General features: G+C 42.1%; 1 protein-coding gene across 1 annotated transcript in view; it reads right to left on the reverse strand.

Moving 5' to 3' along the window:
- LOC107118574 (centrosomal protein of 192 kDa-like) overlaps positions 1 to 18,538 on the reverse strand; it is a 68,068-nt gene extending 49,530 nt beyond the window's left edge. Inside the window, exons 1-13 of the mRNA XM_015420937.1 lie at positions 18,533 to 18,538; positions 16,569 to 17,324; positions 16,507 to 16,534; positions 15,089 to 15,237; positions 14,184 to 14,414; positions 12,772 to 12,888; positions 11,798 to 11,941; positions 10,547 to 10,607; positions 7,516 to 7,652; positions 7,332 to 7,424; positions 6,954 to 7,069; positions 6,696 to 6,872; positions 584 to 674 (exon numbers count right to left, since the gene is read on the reverse strand). Coding sequence (XP_015276423.1) covers positions 584 to 674; positions 6,696 to 6,872; positions 6,954 to 7,069; positions 7,332 to 7,424; positions 7,516 to 7,652; positions 10,547 to 10,607; positions 11,798 to 11,941; positions 12,772 to 12,888; positions 14,184 to 14,414; positions 15,089 to 15,237; positions 16,507 to 16,534; positions 16,569 to 17,324; positions 18,533 to 18,538 — 2,106 coding nt within the window. The remainder of the gene's footprint in view (positions 1 to 583; positions 675 to 6,695; positions 6,873 to 6,953; positions 7,070 to 7,331; positions 7,425 to 7,515; positions 7,653 to 10,546; positions 10,608 to 11,797; positions 11,942 to 12,771; positions 12,889 to 14,183; positions 14,415 to 15,088; positions 15,238 to 16,506; positions 16,535 to 16,568; positions 17,325 to 18,532) is intronic.
- Positions 18,539 to 20,754: the final 2,216 nt, after the last annotated feature.

Below are 20,754 nucleotides of genomic sequence, written 5' to 3' on the forward strand. Positions count from 1 at the left end.
CAGCCAGGCTGGGTATTTTTGCCAGGACTTTTAATAGGGTATGGTGATAGCCATCCTGGGGTGGGTATTGAGGATTTTTTTAAAAAAAATTAAATTTGGTTTTAATCTGCAATGTTTTATGTTAATTATCATCCATAAACTGCCTTGCGTCAAGAGGAAAGAAGGGGAAATATTTTAAATAAAGAGATAAATGCTGGGATAATCTCAATGTTTTATTTTTGATTTATGACTGTTTCACAACAATTTGCACACATATATGAATAATCACAAATGTTGCAAATATGTTAGCTGGGAAGCAACTAGATGCAACAGATAAGTGTTTCCAGGATGAAACATTCAAGATCCCAGTAACAAAACCAGACTTCAAAAGCATATTGACTAACAAAATGTAAAGCTAGAGGAACACTGGCATACCAAGATCAACACTGCTACTTCAGAATTTTAAGTGGTAGAATTAAAGTACTCTACTTAGGCAGCAACATTTCACAGAAGCTATCTATTTAGAAAAGTCTAAAGAAAAAGCAGCCTCAAATACTGGGCATATTCTGCCATATAAAAAAGCTTATCCGTTTCCATGACTCACCTGAAAACAGTCCTGATCTTGACCCCTTATCAGCAATCGTAACTGCTGGGTAGTAGTCTGAGAGTCATTTCTCAGAATTAATTTCTGTTGACTAAAAACGACAAAAACAGTTTAATAGTCAGTTGTCATTTGTTTGTATTGAGAAAAACAGAACAGTTGTATCTTTTCTTTTTCTTTTTTTGAAACCCCCAAGGGGGTATTTTTATTATTTTTCATAAGACTATTAAACTACAACGAAAAATATAGGAAGGGAGACTACAACTAAGGATAAAGGAAAGATACCCACACTAACTAAAATCCCAAGAGTAGGAGATCCTTTCCCTGTTAAACTAAATGTAAGTAATACAAGTGTTAGTAATACAATATACTTGTGAAGTTCTTGTTTTGCATAGCTTTTATATTAGTAAGTTAGTCTTTGTGAGAGTACTTTTTGAGCATCTTCTTTACTTCAAAGAGCAATTTACAGAGTCCCTCTGCCCTTACTTCGGTTTTCTATCTTTAAAATCATATACAGTTTTCGTTGCTCCCACTCCACCCACAGAGTCCTTGTCAGTTCCAGAAGTAGCAGAGTCACTTGATTTAGTTTCTTTAAGTTCTTCCCCCGGCCCTAGCTGACATCTCAAAAATTCCTTAGCTTTGAAAATGGAGTCAATCTTCTCTCTTTTATCGTTGACTTTAAAGATGACTCCCTCAGGAATTGCCCACCAATACTGAATTCCATTGGTTTGAAGAAATGAGATCAATTGCTTATAACTTTCCCTCTTTTGACAAATTTCAAATGGGATATCTTTTAAAGTCTTAATGATTGTATTCCCAATTTTCAGTGGATTTGCCGAAGTTGCTTTTAATATAGCATCTCTGGTCTGTCTTCTTGCAAATCTAACCACAATCTCTCCAGGCAGGCTATTTTTTAAAATATAATTGGAGTATGCCCGATAGGCAGCCTCCATGTCTTTTACTATCTCATCCGCTGTTAAGCCTGTTACTGGAGCAATAATCTCTCCCAGAGTCTTCTTCAGATCTTCTTTTTCAGTTTCAGGCACCCCCTGAAATCTGAGAGTCATATTAGCTTTTTCCATTTGGAGCTGTAATAAATGGGTTTCCTGAAGTTTTTGTGTTGTTTCCATATCCGTCACTCTTTTCTTCATATTCGCGGTGTCCATCTCTGTGATTTTCTCAGTTGCTTGCTCCACTTTCTTTTCCGTTTCTGCCAGCTGGCGCTGCTGTAGAGCGAAGTTTTGGTTTAGTGTGGCCAGTTGCTGGTTAATACCACCGAGTTGCTCCATTACTGGCTTCAGCATATCCGCTAGCAACTTCATGACGTCTGTTCCCACTTCCAGTCTTGGACTCTGACTGTCTGGTTTCGGTTTAAACTTTCCTCGGGAAGCTGTCATGTTCCTCTTTGTTTACACTTTCAAACCGCTTTGCCAGGGCTCGAAAAACTCGTCGTTTCACTATCGGTACTCAATTAAGTCTCTCAGAAAAATCTCGCTGTCTATTTCCCCCCTACCCTTCACTACGTTAATCTGTCCATGAGCTTAAGAGGCGTCCCTCCTTGCACTCCGCTTTTCCCACCGGGGGGGGGGGAACTCCGTTTTAGCACAATAGTCCGTTTACTTTGAACTCACGTTCATTGTTGGTCATATCTCTGACCTCGCTCTCTTCATCGTTGTTCCGCTCGATCTCCTGCGCTTGTCCTGGTCGAATTAGCTTGTACCCGAGGGTCACTCAGCGGCAAGACCATTAGGGCGGAGGGAAGCCTCTATTCTCTGGCATCAAGCCATCAAAGAGACTAACCCTCAAAAGCCCCCTGGCCTGGAACCCATCGCAAGTGTTCCGTGGGGGTACCACTTGAGGTGGCACCCCTCCTCATCGCTGGTGTGCTAATCCTCCCCAAGCGTTGGGGAGAGCGACCGCCATCGCCAATCCACAAACTGGAAGTCCAACAGTTGTATGTTTTCTATGAATCTGTGGGATAGCTACTAAAGCGAAAATGTAGAATATTTATCCAATGAGCTACCGAATGTCCACCAAACAGCTAGGATATTTTTATGTCTGTTTTTTAATTTAGAGTTGTATGTCAACTACTTTCAACAGCAAGAGCTGTATAGAATTCTTAAAATGTTTAATATGTCACTTAATATTCACAACACACATGCTTCTGGATGCAGAGGGTAACCCACAAGGTCAGGAGAAGTAGAAACATCAGGCAGCAGATTTTAAATGCCACTAAAAGGTGCCTTTTAATGCTACCTATCTGGCCTACAGTTGAGGCGGTGGAGAATTGACAGTATTGGCTTCCCCTGCCTGGCACTACTCTTCTCATTTGCCCATCTCCCTTGGTATTAGTCATCCTCTACTTGCACACAGACACGGAGTTCAATAGGGAGCAGACGTATTAACTGGCGCCAGTCAGGGCTCTTTTTGTAGCGGGAACTTCATTGCATATTAGGCAACACATCCCTAATGTAGCCAATCCTCTAAGAGCTTATAGTAGCCCCTGCAAGAAGAGCTCTGTAAGCTCTTGGAGGATTGACTAGGGGTGAGTCGCCTAATATGCAAAGGAGTTCCTGCTACAAAAAGAGCCCTGACTGGCGTCATTAATTGTTGTTATTTTACTGTTCTTGATTGATTGGTGCTTATTGGGTTTTATGACTGTTATCTCTATGTTTTAACTATTGCATTCCATTGTTTTATTTTATTGTTGTAACCCACTCTGAGCCTTGCTATGCAGGGGAGGATGGGCTAGAAATCAAATAAATAAATTTATTGCTTTCTTTATAATATACTCAACTACGGTGAAAAGGATTTGGCTCTACCACTCCACATGACAAATATCCCAGGCCAGCCTTGCTTGAATTGCATTTTCTTTGCTCAAAACACACTTAAATGAGGCTTGTGTCATCAACACTTATCTGGCTGCTTGTTGTTCAAGTGCTTTAAACCCTGCAGTTTTCCCATTTTGATTATCAAGGAAACACAGGCTTCACTGCTATAAATACTGCCTAGAGTTTAATCCCTTTCAGTGGAGCAAACTCCTCCAGCATACCATTTTGTTAGCTTCAGGGCAAGAAGAGAAACCTGTATATCATAAAGGATTAGTAACAGGCCTAACGTATCACTTGATGTGTGTTCTTTGTTGCCTTAGAAATGAAGTACTCTGACAGCTGCCGTATGGAGACCTAGATTCAGGTGGGTAGCCATGTTGGTTCGAAGCAACAGAAAAAAGTTTTGAGTCCAGTGACCAACAAAGTTTAATTCTGGGTATAAACTTTCATGTGCATGCACATGTCTTCAGATACACTGAAACAGACTTCCTCAAGCTTTACATATAGGTAGAGAGAGGGTTGGGGTTGTTTCCAAGAAGGGCTGGTTAGAGTCAAGAACTAGTTATATATCTGTTGAAAGAATTCCCCTTTGGATGACAAAATTGTATCTGCATAGTTTATTCGTCCTATGTGGAATGCCGAGAGAAACTTTTCCCTGAGTACTGCAAAGGCAGATGGAATCCTCTGAGAAATCATCTGTCTTTTTCCTGTAAGTTTTGTTTTGAGGCTGACTGTGAATGAAGAAGAGTAAAACAGGGACATGAAGCCTTAGTCTTGTCAATGAAACAGAATCAGAAAATATAGAAGAGATAAAGGAACTGGCACTAGTGTGAGATTTCCCACTTCTCCCACTCCTATGCAGGCTGGCTTCACTCCCCAAACGCATGTTTGGGGGAAGAACGGAACAGCAGGACAGGGCAAACTGGGGGATTATAGTGGGAAGAATTGACAAAAATCACCCCTCTGGCTTTGTACCAACAGAATTCGAAGCTCCATGCACATCTTCTAGTCTGGTTATGAATCATTTCAGCTTGCTCTGCCTAGAGAAAGCTGACAAGTTGCTCCTAACTGTACACCCTACCACTTGTTCCCTTGACCCGTGCCCTTCGTGGCTAATTAAAGCTGGCCATGAAGGGTTCCGAGGTGCCCTAAGGGAGATTGTCAACAAGTCCCTCTTGAAGGGGCGGTTCCCTGGGGCACTTAAGGAAGCAGTGGTGTGCCCTCTCTTGAAAAAGCCATCCTCAGCCAAATTGGCGAACCTCCGGCCAGTCTCCAACTTGCCTTATTTGGGCAAGATAATAGAGAGGGCTGTGGCCATACAGCTACAGGGCTTCTTGGATGATGCTTCCATCTTAGACCCCTTCCAGTCCAGCTTTTGCCCAGGCCACAGGAAGGAGACAGCGCTGGTCGCCCTCATGGGTGACCTCCGGAGGCATCTGGATTAGGGCAGATTGGCAGTGCTGCTGTTGTTAGACCTGTCAGCAGCATTCAACACGGTCGACCATCAGCTACTGATCCACCACCTCACTGACATTGGGGTCCAGGGGCTGGCCTTGCAGTGGCTTGTCTCCTTTCTCCAAGGTCAGGAACAAAGGGTGGCACTGGGGGATCAACTATCCCAGAGGCACCCACTCAATTGTGGAGTGCCTCAAGGGGCAGTGTTGTCCCTGATGCTTTTTAACATCTACATGCACCCCCTTGCCCAGATTGCCCGGAGGCATGGGCTGGGATGTCACCAGTATGCGGATGACACCCAGCTTTATCTGCTGTTGGACGGTCAGTCCGACTCCAAACCGGAAGATCTAGACCAGGTGCTACAAGCCATGGCTGGTTGGCTTAGGCAGAGTTGGCTGAAATCGGATCTGACAAAGACGGAGGTCCTTTGCCTGAGTCGGGGCGGTCCAAGGGTAGGGATCCTGCCTCCAACCTTCGATGGGGGACCTTTGGTGCCAGCGCCAGAGGTTAGGAGTTTGGGAGTGCTCCTGGATGCCTCCTTAACAATGGAGGCCCAGGTAGCAGCCACTGCCAAGTCAGCCTTTTATCATCTTCGGTTGATCAGGCAGTTGGTTCCCTTTCTCAAATGCAACAACTTGGCAACGAACTCCCGGAAGAGATCAGGGCCCTGCAGAACCTTTTACAGTTCCGCAGGGCCTGTAAAATGGAGCTCTTCCGCCAGGCTTTTGGAACGGCCGCCACCACTAACAACTAGGATAGGAGGCCCATTGCCTCTGGAATTTGTATTAACAGCCTGTGCCAGCCACCTGAAAGACAGCTGCAGAAGACCTATGAGCCAGCTATAGGAAGAGAAAGCTGATATGGTAGCCATTGTTGATTCAATAACAATACTAGCATTTATTATGTTATTGTTAATTGGTTTTAATACTGTTTTAAGTGGTTCAATTGTTTTACTGTAATTGTACATTAATTTTATGTAAGCTGCCTGAGCCGGGTTCGGCTGGGAGGCTGGGGTAGAAATATGAGGAATGAATGAATGAATGAATAAATAAATAAAACACATGGTCAGAATACAAGCCTGTCCTTATTAAAAAAAATGTTGAGGTCTAAGTTTGTGGGCCCACTGGGTAATTTTCCTAAACATCTTGATTGGTAGGAAGCCTCACTCAAAAACACAAGGGCAGATACAAACTCACTGCAAAAACCTCTTGGGGAAAAACTGCTGGAAGTTTTAAAAATCAAATTCATTCCAGTCCCATTTTCTAGCTAAAAACAGTCCATCTTTTACATTAATATTACATAAAAGATTGCAAACCAATAATTCCAACAGCCAAGAGTGAGAGATTTGATGTTTTCTTAGGAGGCATCCAAACAAAAGCATTCTAGGATAGCATAAGAGAAAAGCATTCTAGGATTGCAAGAGACCTGAATGTAAACTTGAATCCAGGGGCTGGAATTCAGAAAACTGCATTTAGTGTTCTAGTTCTGCATGGGAGAGATTTCCCACCTTCCATTTCCCCTACATCCCCGCCCTCACCTCCCTGAAAAGCCTCATCTCTGGAGGTCCTCTGGAGTGTTATGTGGAGGAAAACTGGCATTTTCTGCCTGTGCACATGGAGAAGTAGTTCCTGTTTCAAACTGTGCTGATCAGATCCCAGTTAAGTTGTGCAAGATCTTCCTTAGGGCATTTTTTTCAAAGTACAATACTACTGAATAAAATCAGGGTAGTGTTTAAAATAAGACATTTTATTTACAAATGAAATACTGGGTCAGGCTTCGGGACAACAGACTCAACTGTATTCTGCTGAAACCATTTTCTTGGTACTTACGCTGTTCTGCCAAGTTGTACTCCACCCCATGCCACAAGCTGCTTATTAGCAAGGATAGGGGGAACTTCTGAGTTGTGGCACATCTGTGTCACAGGTCTGCTCTCCACCACGGGTACTTCAGCTTTCACAGTTACTTTATACTCTGGTCCAGAGGGCAATACGAAAATTTTCACAACACTGTTAAAATGAAGTCTCAAGTTAGATACTCCGTAAAAAGAAACACTGCTTTTCATGATTAGGTCAAACAGGGTGAATTACCTTTCAGCATTTCTACAGTCCTTTGGAGAGAAGTGAACTGTCACTTCTCGTTCTTCCCCAGGTATAAGGACCAGTTCCTCAGGCTCAACAGAGATGCTGCTACTTGGCTCCAGTGTCTAAAAATGAATAGTGTTAGTTCAAGTAGCTTTCATTTTTTTCTTAGTGTCCTTAAGATGAGCTTTCCCTCTTTCCTTTCAGTGAATATAACTTGTAACTATCTGTTCCACAACTGTCTCTAGGGGTGCCAATCCTTATTTTACTAGGAAAAGGGAGACTCAACAGAGCCTCTTGCCACTCAAACTAACTCTTATGTATTTACAAAGTCAGACTGGTTTGACAATTTCAGAAGTACTTCTTAGAACAGAGGTAATTACTCACCATGATCTTTAAATCAACTCTAATATTCCCAGCATTCTTTAGAGGTAGCTGCTGCCTTATTGATGATCCTACTCTTGCAGACATATATAAAGTCTGGGGGAAAAAGACAGTATCAAACAGCTGACATCTAATACAGAAAGACTGGATATAATAAAAATGAGATAATTTGGGTTTCAGAATATACCTGCAGACCCTTTGGGGCATATATTCTAGGAGTTCCAGATCTTGCATACAAAGGAATACTTAAAATGTTAGCAGGCTCTGGACAATCAACCTCCACATCAATTCTTGCCAAGTACTCATCTGGCGGGCCCAAAATATCTGAAAGTTTAAACTTGATTATTTTTACTCAAAATCTTGTACCTTATTCTATTTAGTCAGACTTAATAGCATATTATCTCAAGTTTTGATCAGCCAACAGTGAAATCAAATGAGCAAGTACTTGAATAACTCATTAAGAACCAAGCAAGGGCTAAAAATCAACAATGAAATCAAATAGCATTGGCACAGTGGCAGTAAAGTATTTCATATTACTTCTGTTTTTTAAAAATCCAAAGCAACTTACAAAAATGGCAGCTTAAATTCATTTTTTTAAAAAAATCAGTGGAACACAGGAACACATGCTATTACTACTACATTGCAATTATTTATTACTCCTTTTCAGCAGCCTTAAATGAAAAGCCTGGCTGTTAATACTCAGTGATCTGAATATTTCAAAGTCACCTGAAAGACATGTCAAAACAATGCTTCTGATTGCCACAGGGATGTTTCAACATCACAGATGCCACAAGGAGGACATGCAGAATACTTCAGTTTACAATGGTTGCCATAACATACAGTTGGCTTCCAAAGACTGTCCCAAGAAAAAGCAGTTTCTGATTCTCCTCATAATTCATTAGGCAAGCTGCTGATGTACCCCAAGTTATGCTATTTATTTATTTATTTAAAACATGTATTAGCTGCCTTTCTACCTTACCGGAACTCAAGGTGGCTTACAATGTAAATATTAATACAATAAAACTAAAAAACACTAATTAAAATCAGCAATTTAAAACTGTCAGTAGGCAGAAGAACTAATCAAATACTTCTGTGAATAAAACTGTTCTCAGCTGCCTCCTAAAAATCAAGCGTGAGGGGTCCAGGCACACTTCCCTAGGACTGCCACTAAAAATGCCCTCTCTTATGAAACCATCAGCTTCTTTGATCAATGAAACAGTCAAGAGGGCCTCTCCTTGTGATCTTAATTCCTGGCCCAGAACGTATGGTCCTTCAGATACCCCAAGTCCCCCCATGTAGGACTTTAAAGGTTAAAAACAACACCTTGAATTGGGCTTAGGAGTGGATTGGAAGGCAGTAGGATTGGGGTCACAATGATTCTGGCAACTGGTCCTGACTATTATTCTAGCGGCAGCATTCTGTACTAGCTGCAAACTCTGAACACTCTTCAAGGGCAGCCCCTAGTAGATTGCACTGCAGTAGTCCAGTCTAGAAGTAACTAAGGCATGGATCACTGTGGCTAAATCTGACTGACCCAGGAATGGACATACTTGGTGCACAAACCACCTGATTTTCTATGGTGACCACTATTTTGAGCAGAACACCCAAAGTGCGAACCTCACTTTTCAAGGGGAGCTTAACCCCATCCAAGACAGGGAAGATCTCAAGTCCCTGGTCTGCCTTTCTACTAACTCAGATCACCTCTGTCTTGTCAGGATTGTCAGTTTATTGACCCTCATCCAGTCCATTACTGACTCAAAGCACAGGTTTAGAACATCAACAGCATCCCTGGAATTAGGTGGAAAAGTAGAGCTGGGTACCATCCACATATTGGTGACACTTCAGCCCAAACCTTCTGATGACCCCTCCCAGTGGCTTCATGTAAATATTAAACAGAATGGGAGACAAGGTCCCCACGGGCCAACAATAGGGCAGAACAGGAATCCCCAAGCACCACCCTTTGGGACCAGCCTCCCATGGTCAATGGTGTGTGGAAGGCCACTGAGACCATTCAGCAGAACTAGCATGGTCACATTCCCCATGTCTAGTCCTCAATAGAAGTCATCAACCAAAGTGGTCAGAACTGCCTGTTCCAATTCCAAACCAGATTGAAAAGGATCCAGAAAATCAGCTTCCTCCAAGAGCCCCTGGAGCTGAGAAACAAAAATCTGTTCCAGTACTTCGCCCAAAAATGGAAGATTGGAGACTGGTCAGAAATGGTCTAATATGGTGGGGCTCAGAACAGGTGTAATCACTGCCTCCCTGGGCTTAGTGGCACAACTCCCACTGTCAAGGAAGCATTTATGACTCTCCTTACCACTCAGCCTGCCCCCCCCCAGCTTTTATCAGCCAGGAAGGGCAAAAATCAAGGACACAGGCAGTAGACCTCATCTCTCCTAGAACCCTGTCCACTTCCCTAGGTGGCACAATGTGAAAGGTATCCATACATAAACTGGACAGGCAGATGCCAAAGGTGTATCGTCTAAACATGCATCAATGCCAGCATCTAACTCACAGTGGATCTGGGCAATTTTATCTGCGAAGTAATTAGCAAACTGATCACAGCAGACCATCGTGTGGTCAGAGTCCAATTTCCTGTGGCTATGATGTAAGAGCTCCAGAACCACATGGAACAGCTCTGCAGATGCAGTGATGGTGGGGAAATATTGCCTTTTTGCCAACATCAATGCAGAAATGGCACACTGGTCTTTTTGGAAAGAAAAAAAAGCAAGTGCATACTTGTACAAAAAAGCCCTATTCAAAATACCAGTATATTAGCCTGATTCCCTAGTACACTGCTTGCACTAACCTAGGCATGTTTGCATATGCTCCCTCCTATATGAAGAATGGAAACTTAATATTATACTCAGTTTTTTTAAAAACCTACTGAAATCTGACCTAAGGACCCTTCCACACATTTTATGACAGAAAATCCAGGAGTATTCTATGCCTGACTGTAGTAACCATGACTGTCTTCTACACGTGCCTTACCCTGTGCAATACAGGTTCCCAAATACATTTGTCTCATTTGGATGATATTCTGTATACTTAAATCTAAAACTGTCCATGGAGCTTCTTCACACAAGTGCTAGATTTAAGCAGCAGATGAATCATTACTAGGTTCAAAGTTGTATTTTACCAGTTGAATTTTGTTCTGCTAGACTAATAGCCACCTGGTATCAACCAAATTCAGAACACAGTTCGTCAGAGTTCTGTACCTGAAGTGATGTGTTTGCTTGGTGCATGGAACTGGACCCAAACTACTACAGCTTCAGGATCCTGGAAGGAAAGATATTTGTGTAAACTCTAGTGTGCTATAGAAACTTCAATCTTAACAAATGTTTCCATGATAAAGCTTGAAACACTGACATTAATTTCATAATTAGAACAAAACCACAATTTTAAATAACTAGGACGTTTTTCTATAAGTAGCCTTTACAACCATGAGCAATAGATGCAGAAGTTCTTCTGAAATATGGCGGATTTCTTTCTTCAACCACTTGGGCACCTCGATACTATGACAGAGAGAATGTTACTAATTGAGGTGTCAAATTGCTATTTCTGATTTTAAAAGACAAAACAAAAAGCAAGGAAAGGTTTCTGCATGTGGCCAGATTTACAAAGTTTATAACACTGCATTCCTGCCCTCATCAGGGCCACCAGGATTAAAAACATCCATAATAAAAATGCATCTTAAAACCAATTAAAACTAAACAAAAACACATTGTTTAAACAATTAAAGCCAAGCTAAAATACACAAAATTTCTGATGGCAATGGTTTCATATAAGCAATGAGTGAAATATGACTGATTTAATATGCATACACCAACTTTCTATGCAAAAGATATGCAAAGCAGCTTAGTATGAGTATACACACATATACATTGACTGTCCCCAGCATCAATGATACAAAAATGAACAACAACAAATGCCTACCAGGGTCCACCTACAATCTGAATCTCATTACTGAGGATCCCTTCCTCAGCAGGGAACTGAGTTTAGGAATTACCACTGAGTTTAGTTTGGGAATTACCACTGAGAGCTCCAACCCTAGTTTCACCTGTATACACCAGATGTATACAAAGAGAGAACAGCAACTAAACAATTTCAGTGACCAGGAGCTTAAGAGACAAATGCTGTCATGATTACACTGTCATGTGATTACATTGTCAGACTAGGATCTGGGAGACAAGTTTGAATCCCCATTCTGCTATGGAAGCTCACTGAGTGACCTTGAGCCAGTCCCTCTCTCAGCCTAACATTCTTCACAGGATTGGTAGTTATATTAGGATAAAACAGAAGGGAAGACATTCCTTATATAATACTATAATACAAAAAAAAAATTAAAAGAAGGGAAGAATGCTGTTGTAAGCCACTTTAGCTCCCCAGCGGAAAAAAATTGGTCATAAATATCTAAATACAATATATTGGATAAATTACCCTTTATACTCCAGTTTATAGCTACTTACCTGCTCATTGTAGCTTGGATTCAAGACATGGGAGATCACTGAAGGAGCTGCTAGCTGAGATATATTACATGTACGGACTGTACTTTTAACAGGAAGAGTAACAGGTTCTTTGGAAAATGTGAAACAGCGCCATGCAACAGCATTCTACAATTAAAATATTTTTATATATTGAAAACAGACCATTTGCAAGTTTAAAGAAACTATCCAATAACAGAGGTAACCATATTGATTTGTATTAATGGTGCCCTTTTGATACACCGAGTAGACAAATTTTCATGTTTCTATTAATAATTAGGAATTATTATGTGCAGCTCTCCTCAAGGAGAAACTAATCTTGGCATTATGCTGACCGACTGGAGAAAGCCTACTGTGACACTGACTCCTAATACATAAAAAAGATTATTTGCAGAATAGGCACTTGCAGAAGAAAATCCTAACATGCACATCCTGAATCACCCTATACCATTTTACACATCCATCTTCCTGGAGTAGGATCCAAATTGGGTAGAAGGCAGTACAGGGACTTAAGAAGGGAAGCGTATTATCTAAATAATAAGGGATATGGTAACTGTGGCAGCAGAGTTCTGATCAGAGGTGAGCAGGCCACAGTGGACAACAGAAGGCCAAGGAGGACAGGTTGCAGTAATCAAGATGGGAGACGACTGCAACATGAACCAATGCAATGGCGTACAAGGAAATATCAGTCAGTAAACTATCACTGCAGGACTGGTTGGAGAGAAGTTCTGGGATACAGACAGGTGTCAAATCCAGGAGGTTCTGTTAGCTCACCCAAGGACACTGTGTAGAGAGTACAGCAGATGGTCCCCCAAGGGGACAATGGAAAAGAAGAAAAGTTTACTGATCTATAACTTTCAAGCAAACAATGATGAAGCCAAAGTAGCAATCACTTACACAAAAAGCTATTTAAAAAGATAACTGCATGGCAGTTTCATGGTATTAGCTGCAATACTTACTGCATTGATAACAAGTCTGATTGGCACTCTAGCATGCGTCTTATTAATCAGTTTTAGTGGGAGACATTTCCAGCTGCCAGATGGCAGATCACCAAAGTCAAGCTGTTTTACTTCCACCTAATATTAGGAAAAGGAACAGTCTTTGAAAAGTGAGATACACCAAGCCAGACTTGTGTGTGTGGAAAAGCAAGCAGTTTGCTGCTAAGAATTCCAACTTGGATATATGCAGTTTAGCTCTCCATTCATTCCACAAGGGCACAGCAACTAAAAGGCTTTCTCAGAAGCTTGAAAAGGACAGTCACATATCCAGTGGTTAAGAGACCATTATGACCAAAATTAAGAGTTTGAGCACTTTACTAGTTGATTGGGTTTTAAATCTGTACAGTATGTTTTTAAATATACTAAAGTATTGATGTTTTTATGAGCAAGTTTTTGCCATGTAAGCCGCCCTGAGCCCTACGGGGGAAGGCGGGGTATAAATTTAACGAATAAATAAATAAATAAATTTTTACTTAATGATGCATTTATGCTAACTAGTTCAGTTATTTTGTTTCCATGGACTTCATTGACATCATTTTAAGTGCAAAATCCTATAGCATAATTGAAGTATGTAGCTCAACCACTTCCCCCTCACTAGGCATAAGCTTTTGGATCTGTATGCTCCCCACAGGTGCAGCTCTTCGCAGCCTTTTCCTGCCTCCCAGTTTAAACTGGCGGCAGGAGAGGGCAGCCCAGCCAGGAGCTGATAGCTCCCTGCAGGCGCAGCTCTGTGCTGCCTTCTCCTGCCGCCCAGTTTAAACCGGACAGCAGGAGAGGGCATCCTCGCCAATCACTCTCCACTGGCAAAGGAAGCCAAGCCCTAGGATCAGGCTGGTATTTTTTAACTGGGATTTTTCAGTCCAGGTCTATTGGACCCGAAGAATTTCAGGATTTCCGAAAAATCCCGAATCAGAATACAATAGCGTTACCTGGATCTGGGATTTTTTAGGAAGCACAATGGTGTGTGTGTGTGTGTGTGTGTCCAATAGACCTGAACTGAAAAATATTAGTTTAAAAAAATTGCACACCTTTACCCCTTACACACTTTCCAAATAGTTACATCAACTCTAGTTACTTGGGATTCAATACATTTCTACACAGTTCGGTTTTTAATTAACTAGTGTAGTAGTAGTGTGGACTTGAATTCATGATTCTGTTTTTTAAAACACTAACAGGAAAAACCTGACTTGCTGAATGTCAGAGAAATATTTCAGTATATCCACACCTACAAACAATTTATGAAGCCACTAGGATATCAGGCAGAATGTGTTCTTTTTCTCATAAAAGCCATTTCAAACTACTTTCCAGTAAGCAAATTCGGCAGATTGTCCATAGCTGAATCTTAACAGAAAGAATGAATGCCAATGGTTTACCTCAAGATCAGGATTTTCAGCAACTGCATTCAAGATGACCCTAGCTGCTAAAGCTTCTGCCTGGACTATTGTCTCTGCATCTGCAGAAAGTGGCCAAGAGGCAATGCTAAGCACACACTGGAAAACTCCTGCTTGACAAGGTAAGAACAGTATTTTTATTTCTTCTGTAGTACAAGGTCCTATGATGGTTTTGTTCTTAAACAGCAGGCATCCATGTTTCAGGGGTTCCATCTACAAAGAACAATAAGTTTTACAAACCTTTTAGAGGATAAAGACTTACAGAAGACCTATGGTTGTGTCAGCCACATTCAAATGTTGTCACAGCACATACACACACACCCAATTATACTGGTAGATGCTTCAATCAGTATTGGAGGAACAGGGTTCATAAAATAGAGGACTTTTGTAGGGCTCCTACCACAGTGCAAGGCAAAATAGTATTTTTATGTATGCTGTACGTTAGGGGGGGCCCTCTACAGAACCCATGGATGCTTGCCAACACCTTTCCTAGTACCCACCAAATGTTTTTACAAAGTGAGCAGGGCTAGGTGGGGGTTTTGCTGAGCAAGGCTTCTGAGTGGCCTTTAGAGATCTGATTGGATATGCATACTTACAAAGGGTTGCTTTGGCAGCAGTTGCCACCACAGCACAAGGATCTTCAGTGCACGACTGAAGATAAACTGTATGTATGCAAGGAAACATTGTTAAACACTATGCTCATTTTAAAAAGGCCCTCTGGAGCAGAGCTGATGCCTGAAATGTGGAAGAGTTACTCTTAAAGAGTTACACATAACCCCACTCCCGGGCGTTTTGTGCTTGTACCTATCACCCTTTGTCAGAATTCCAAAGGTTACTGCAGGCTCAGAAAGGGTGGGGACTCCTGCTCTACACAGAAGTTTACATACCTTTTCCCCATTAAGAGTAACACTACGCAGGTCAATGCAGACTTGCAGCCAGCGTTCAGTCGGATTTAGAATGCTGAGGACTGTTTGTGAAGTGAGCCCCACACAACAAGCATCACAGAATTTTATTTCTTCTGGTACTTTCACATGCCCTAGGAAAGAAAAAAATCCAGTCCAGACACTCCAATCTTGACCAGGATAAAACAGACACTATTTAGACATGGCAGTTTGACTCTTGAAAGCTTATACCCCCAAAATCTTGTAGAACTGTTAAGGTGCTACTGGCTCAAATCTAGCTCTTGTACAGTTTCTATACTTTTAGACAACTTTTAGACCAACATGGCTACCCTCTGAAGCAGTGTATCAGTATAGGCAGGGCACCTGTTAGTACCTTCAGCCTGCATGCTGTATTCTGCCAGACACTATGATTACATACCAATACCTGGCAAAATTAATATGGAAAACTCCAACTATATCATAGACCTAAATATACCACTACCGAACAGAAGACCTTTAAACAGTTCTCACACCTGGTGTATAGCCACTGTGTAAGTTTTGTTCTTTTCTTACTGTAGCTATCTGCTTTAGAAAATTTAAGAGGCATAAAACACATTTAAAAGTTAATATTAGGATGCACTGAGGCCCTATGGATTTGCCCAGAGGACTTTATGAAAAGAAATCCTTGTTATCCTTATACTGACAGTTGGTTCTTGTTTATCTATCTGGTTACCCATCAGCATGGGAACCACTACAGTACAGCTAGTGGCTCCTATTGATCATGTTTAGCTCCTAGCATTAGGCACATTAGGCACATACACAAGTTTCACAAGCATATTTAAAATGCCTACTATAGTAGAAAAATAAATGTTTATGACAGCATTTGCATTTTCTATACTTTTAGACAACTGTAAATTATGTAACACTTTATATTGGCTAACATGCATTCAAAATTCAAAGAAAAGCAACAGAAAAGAATATGGGAAGACAAGCACATGAAACCAAAAGTGCCAGGAATAAACAGCACAGGAGGCAAGGAAATGAAATATGCTTCTCACAAACAGAAGCTAGACGGGTAGCCATCTTAGTCTGTTGCAACACACTAAGGAATCTTGTGACACCTTAACATTTATTGAAGCCTAAGCCTTAATGGCCTAGAGCCCACTTCAGAGAGCTAACTAAGAATTCACTTCATGCACCTGATAAAGTGAGCCCCACTAAGTGTGTTAGCCTAAGATACCATGAAACAGCTTTTTGTTTTCACGTTGTAAACTAGTATCAACACCTGCAAAATGCTTTATGATAAAAAGGCATAAGCAAAGTGGATAGAAGATGTATAACTGGGACAAAATGCCTAAGAAAGCAGCCTCTGGATTAGATTACTTTAAACAATGCTGTGAAAAATCAAAGAAAAACTAACATACTGTATTCAAATGGCACAGATACTTCCCACTGTCTAGGCCCGGCAACATCAGTTTACATGCACTGTACCTGATTCGCTATTAAGAATATGTGGGTTGGATGTAAACTTGTAATGCGGAGTTGTGCCCAGCAATCCAGACCTAACATCTGGACCCAGTGCCATTCCTGCAGCCAGTGAGTTTTGAGTATGACCCACAGGGATGCTAGAATAAATCAGTCCTGCTGGAAGGCCAAAAACTTGAGGACAATCAAGATGATACTGAGGCAAAGCAATATTCACATTTGATTGTAAGTTTCCGATATATTGTTGGGCAAATGGAGTTGCTCTAAGGGAACAACCGGTTAACAAGGTTGGCATCACAGACGGTACAGTTGGAATCTTGGAAGCAGCATTATGGGATTTCAAGTCTGGTATATTTTGACTTAAGCGAATACACCCATCAAATCTCCTGAAAGATGGCAACATATTTAGAGAAGGTAAGCCTAGTCCAGGTGCTGTGTTTGTGCAGCCGCCGTATGTTACAGGAATATCAGCCTGACAGAGTTCATTATTACTGGACGCCACATCAAGACAAATACGTGCAAACTGGTCTTTGCTTTTCAATGCACATTCTGATGATGTTTTCTGGTCCTCAGATTGGTTGTTAGGCTCTGTAGATTCAGCTGCCTCTAGCTTCTTAGTAAGACTTCTTTGGGTAGTGCTTACTGAGGGGGTTTTGTTTGTTTGTAAAACAGTGTTCTTTTTTTCAGCGTCCTGCTCCAATGCTGAAGGTGGACTGGTCCAGACTATTGTTGTGCTCAACTCATTACCATCATTACTCTGAACAGAAAGAAATAATTTATTACTAGTAAAACTGTATAATTTGATTACGAACAGCAACTATACCAAAAATACCTTTATACATTTCCTGCCCCCAATAGCTCTACAGGTAATGCATGTACAAAAACCCAATACATGTAAAACAGAAGAAACAAACATTTAGAAACAACAAATTATTAGTTATGAAAACTAGGCAAGTATGCTGTACCAAAGAAACTAATTTTTGCTATTAAATATACTGACATAGGCTTGGATCCCTGCTAGAAGGGCATAATTTTCACAGCTTCCCCCCTCTGATACCCCAAGCTATTTCTGGGGTCTCCTGTTCCCTAGAAGCAGCACTGGGGGTTGCTCTGGGGCTGTCATGGAAGAAGAAAGATGGGGAAGTCATGCTTCGCAGATGAAAATGCTACTGCCTACATCATCACATGTACAAATAACTTTTAAAGATATTAAAAGATACAGTTCTAGATATACATTATCTTAAAATGCATACGTTTATCTGAAGAAGATACAGTCAGAAGGAATTGAGAGACTCGGCAGGTAGTATCTGTAACTAGTTTCTAGTGACTCAAGCAAGACAAGGGTAAGGGAATACATCTTCTCAAAAATCAGATCTACCACATTTTTGACATTTGAAACTTAAAACCAAAGGTGAGAATAACTGCTAACCAGCAACATTTCAAAGCAATGTGAGAATTATCCCTTTAAGTAAAGGAAGGGGCTGTGAAAGTCCTTAAGAGATACAGCTGCGCTTAAACATTTCATACTGCGGTCTACCTCAATCACCATTTTAAAGGCCAAAAATACCTGGTAAGAAATAACATTTATTTTGTAAATTTCATGATGCTTTTGCTGCCTAGAAAACTAAAAGCAGCATGAATGTCAAATACACTGGTTGCCTGAGCAGGTATTTAACTTGAGCTTCTCATAAATGTATCAGCAATTTTACAGTGCTTCCAAGATAGCAACTTTTTCCATAAAGCAAATGAAGAAATAGCACTAGCAAGTGAAACAGTGCTATTTATTTAGAATTCTACTGCGCCCTCCCCACGAGTGGGCTCAGGGCGGCTAACAAGCAAGGGCACCATGTGCCAATACATAAAACCAAGTAAAGCAAGATAAAATCGAATAAATATCAAAATTACATAAAGTGCTCAGTACTGTTGCTCTTAAATTAAGACAAGATGGTGTCCAGTAGATGTTGCCTCCATCCCCGTACAACGGTACCGATCTACCGCGCCACTGAGATGCAATCGTCCTAGGGCCACTCCATTCCCAGTTATCAACTGGGTTCGTTGGTGATGGTGGTAGTGGCGGCTCCTAATCGAAAGCCTGGCGGAAGAGCTCCGTCTTGCAGGCCCTGCGGAACTGTACAAGGTCCCACAGACCCCTGATCTCCTCCGGGAGCTCATTCCACCAGGTGGGAGCCGCCACTGAGTAGGCCCTGGCCCTGGCTGCAGCAAGCCGGGCTGCCTTGGGGCCTGGAATTACTAGGCGATGTTGTGCCCTAGATCGTAGTGCTCTTTGGGGTATATACGAGGAAAGGCGGTCCCTCAGGTTGAGGCTTTTGAGATGCAACAGATATCATCCACACTAGCTTGGCTGAACCAACTTGCCTAATAGTGATCAATGAGGGTCAAGCTAACAAAATAAGTTATTATAACAATACAAATATTTATTACTAGCCTGATACCCGTGCTTCGCTACGGTATTTAAGTTCCATAAATCCAGTCATAATACTGATAATATGAAGTCTGAAAGGTAACACTTGTTGTAGGAATTCTAATGGAGAAGACTGTAGTGTAAAGGATGAAGTGAGACATGCGTACTCTCCCACCACCACCAAAGGACCTCTCCGTAGACCACAGTGGTGGTTCTGCCCTCAGGTGCTAGGATCACCAGGCTGCTTGGTGAGCTCACTCTAGAGCAGGCTCCTAGTAAGGTCCTTTACTATCTCCCCATGAACATTCATAAACTCAATTGCCATGCTGGCTGTTATGAGAAATGTCTATTCAGAAGTCTTAAATTGCTGATTTCTGTAACTGTCCTCAACAGTCTGCTGTCTCTTTTAACTGTTTTTTTACCTCAGAACATTGAGATCCACAGCTGAGCAATCAGAGGGAGGTGGGTGCAAGCAGGCAGGTTTTACCTCAGAACTCTGAGCCACACAAGTTGACCAATTTGGGGGGGGACCCTTAGTGGTCGTGTTTCTCAGAAATCTCTTCATAGTGGGGGTTGACATCATGGTAGGAATACACTCCCCTTATTTTGAGTTTCTTGGTGCAGAAGCTTGGCCTGGGCATTGGATTGGGGTGTGTGTGTACAGGGCATACTTTTTTTTTCTTTTTTACAGAAATGCTTCTCATTTATGTTAAATTTAAGGAGTGGGACACAACTATGTATTCAAAACAATGTCCAAGCAATCAGATATTGAGCAAGTTCATATGAACCAGTCTTCTAGAACCCGCATTGTGAGAAGTTAAATAACCTAATACAGGAAACCACTTTTCTACAAATTTGGGGTATATTTCCATAGTGGGTGGGAGTGTGGCTAAGCTGGGCCAGCAGCTTCGCTAAGGTGATCCTGCTGGGGTGGCCTCCCTGATGGATTAAAGTACCCTGGCCCTGCTCCTACACCTGACAAACACCCACCTGTAAGAGGGGGAGGATTGTGTTTAAAGGCATCAGGGAGGCTGGGCCAGCAGCAGTGCTAAGGAAATCCTGCAAAGCAAGCCTCCCCTATGGCTTTAAGGACTCCATGCCCCTTCCAACCCTTGACAGGCAATTGTCTGTCAGGTGTAAAAGGAGTAGCGTGTCTGAAGGCACTGGGGAGGCTGGGCCAGCAGGATTGCTAAGGAGATGCTGCTTGGACAGCCTCCTCAATGGATTTCAAAGCTCTGCCCCTGCTCCTGCAACTGATAGACAACTGTCTGTCAGGTGGAGGAGGGGTATGTGGGAGTGTGTCTAAAGCCAGTGGGGAGGCTGGCCCAGCAGCATTGCTAAGGTTTTTCTGCTCGGGCAGCCTCCCTGATGGATTAAAGTACCCTGGCCACGCTCCTTCACCTGACAGACACCTGCCTATCTGGTGTTGGGGGGGAGTGTGTTTAAAGGCATTGGTGAGGCTGGGCCAGCAGCAGTACTAAGGCAATCCTACTGAGCAAGCCTCCGACGGCTTTAAGCATCCCACCCCCTCTCCTACACCTCACAAGTAGGAGGGGGAAGGGTACTGCAAGCCATTGTGGAAGCTGGGCCGGCTCCCTGACGGCTTTAAGCACCCTGCAACTGCTGCTACACCTGACAGACAAGTGCCTGTCAGGTGTAAGAGGTGGGACGCATGTTTGAAGCCATGGGGAGGCTGGGCCAGCAGTATTACACTTCACAAGCGGTTGGCCATTCCTGATTTCCTCAACTGTCATTAGCTCTCTGC

The sequence above is a fragment of the Gekko japonicus genome, unplaced genomic scaffold (genome assembly GCF_001447785.1).
Source record: "Gekko japonicus isolate JY-2015 unplaced genomic scaffold, Gekko_japonicus_V1.1 scaffold2855, whole genome shotgun sequence".
In the NCBI taxonomy this organism is placed as follows: domain Eukaryota; kingdom Metazoa; phylum Chordata; class Lepidosauria; order Squamata; family Gekkonidae; genus Gekko; species Gekko japonicus.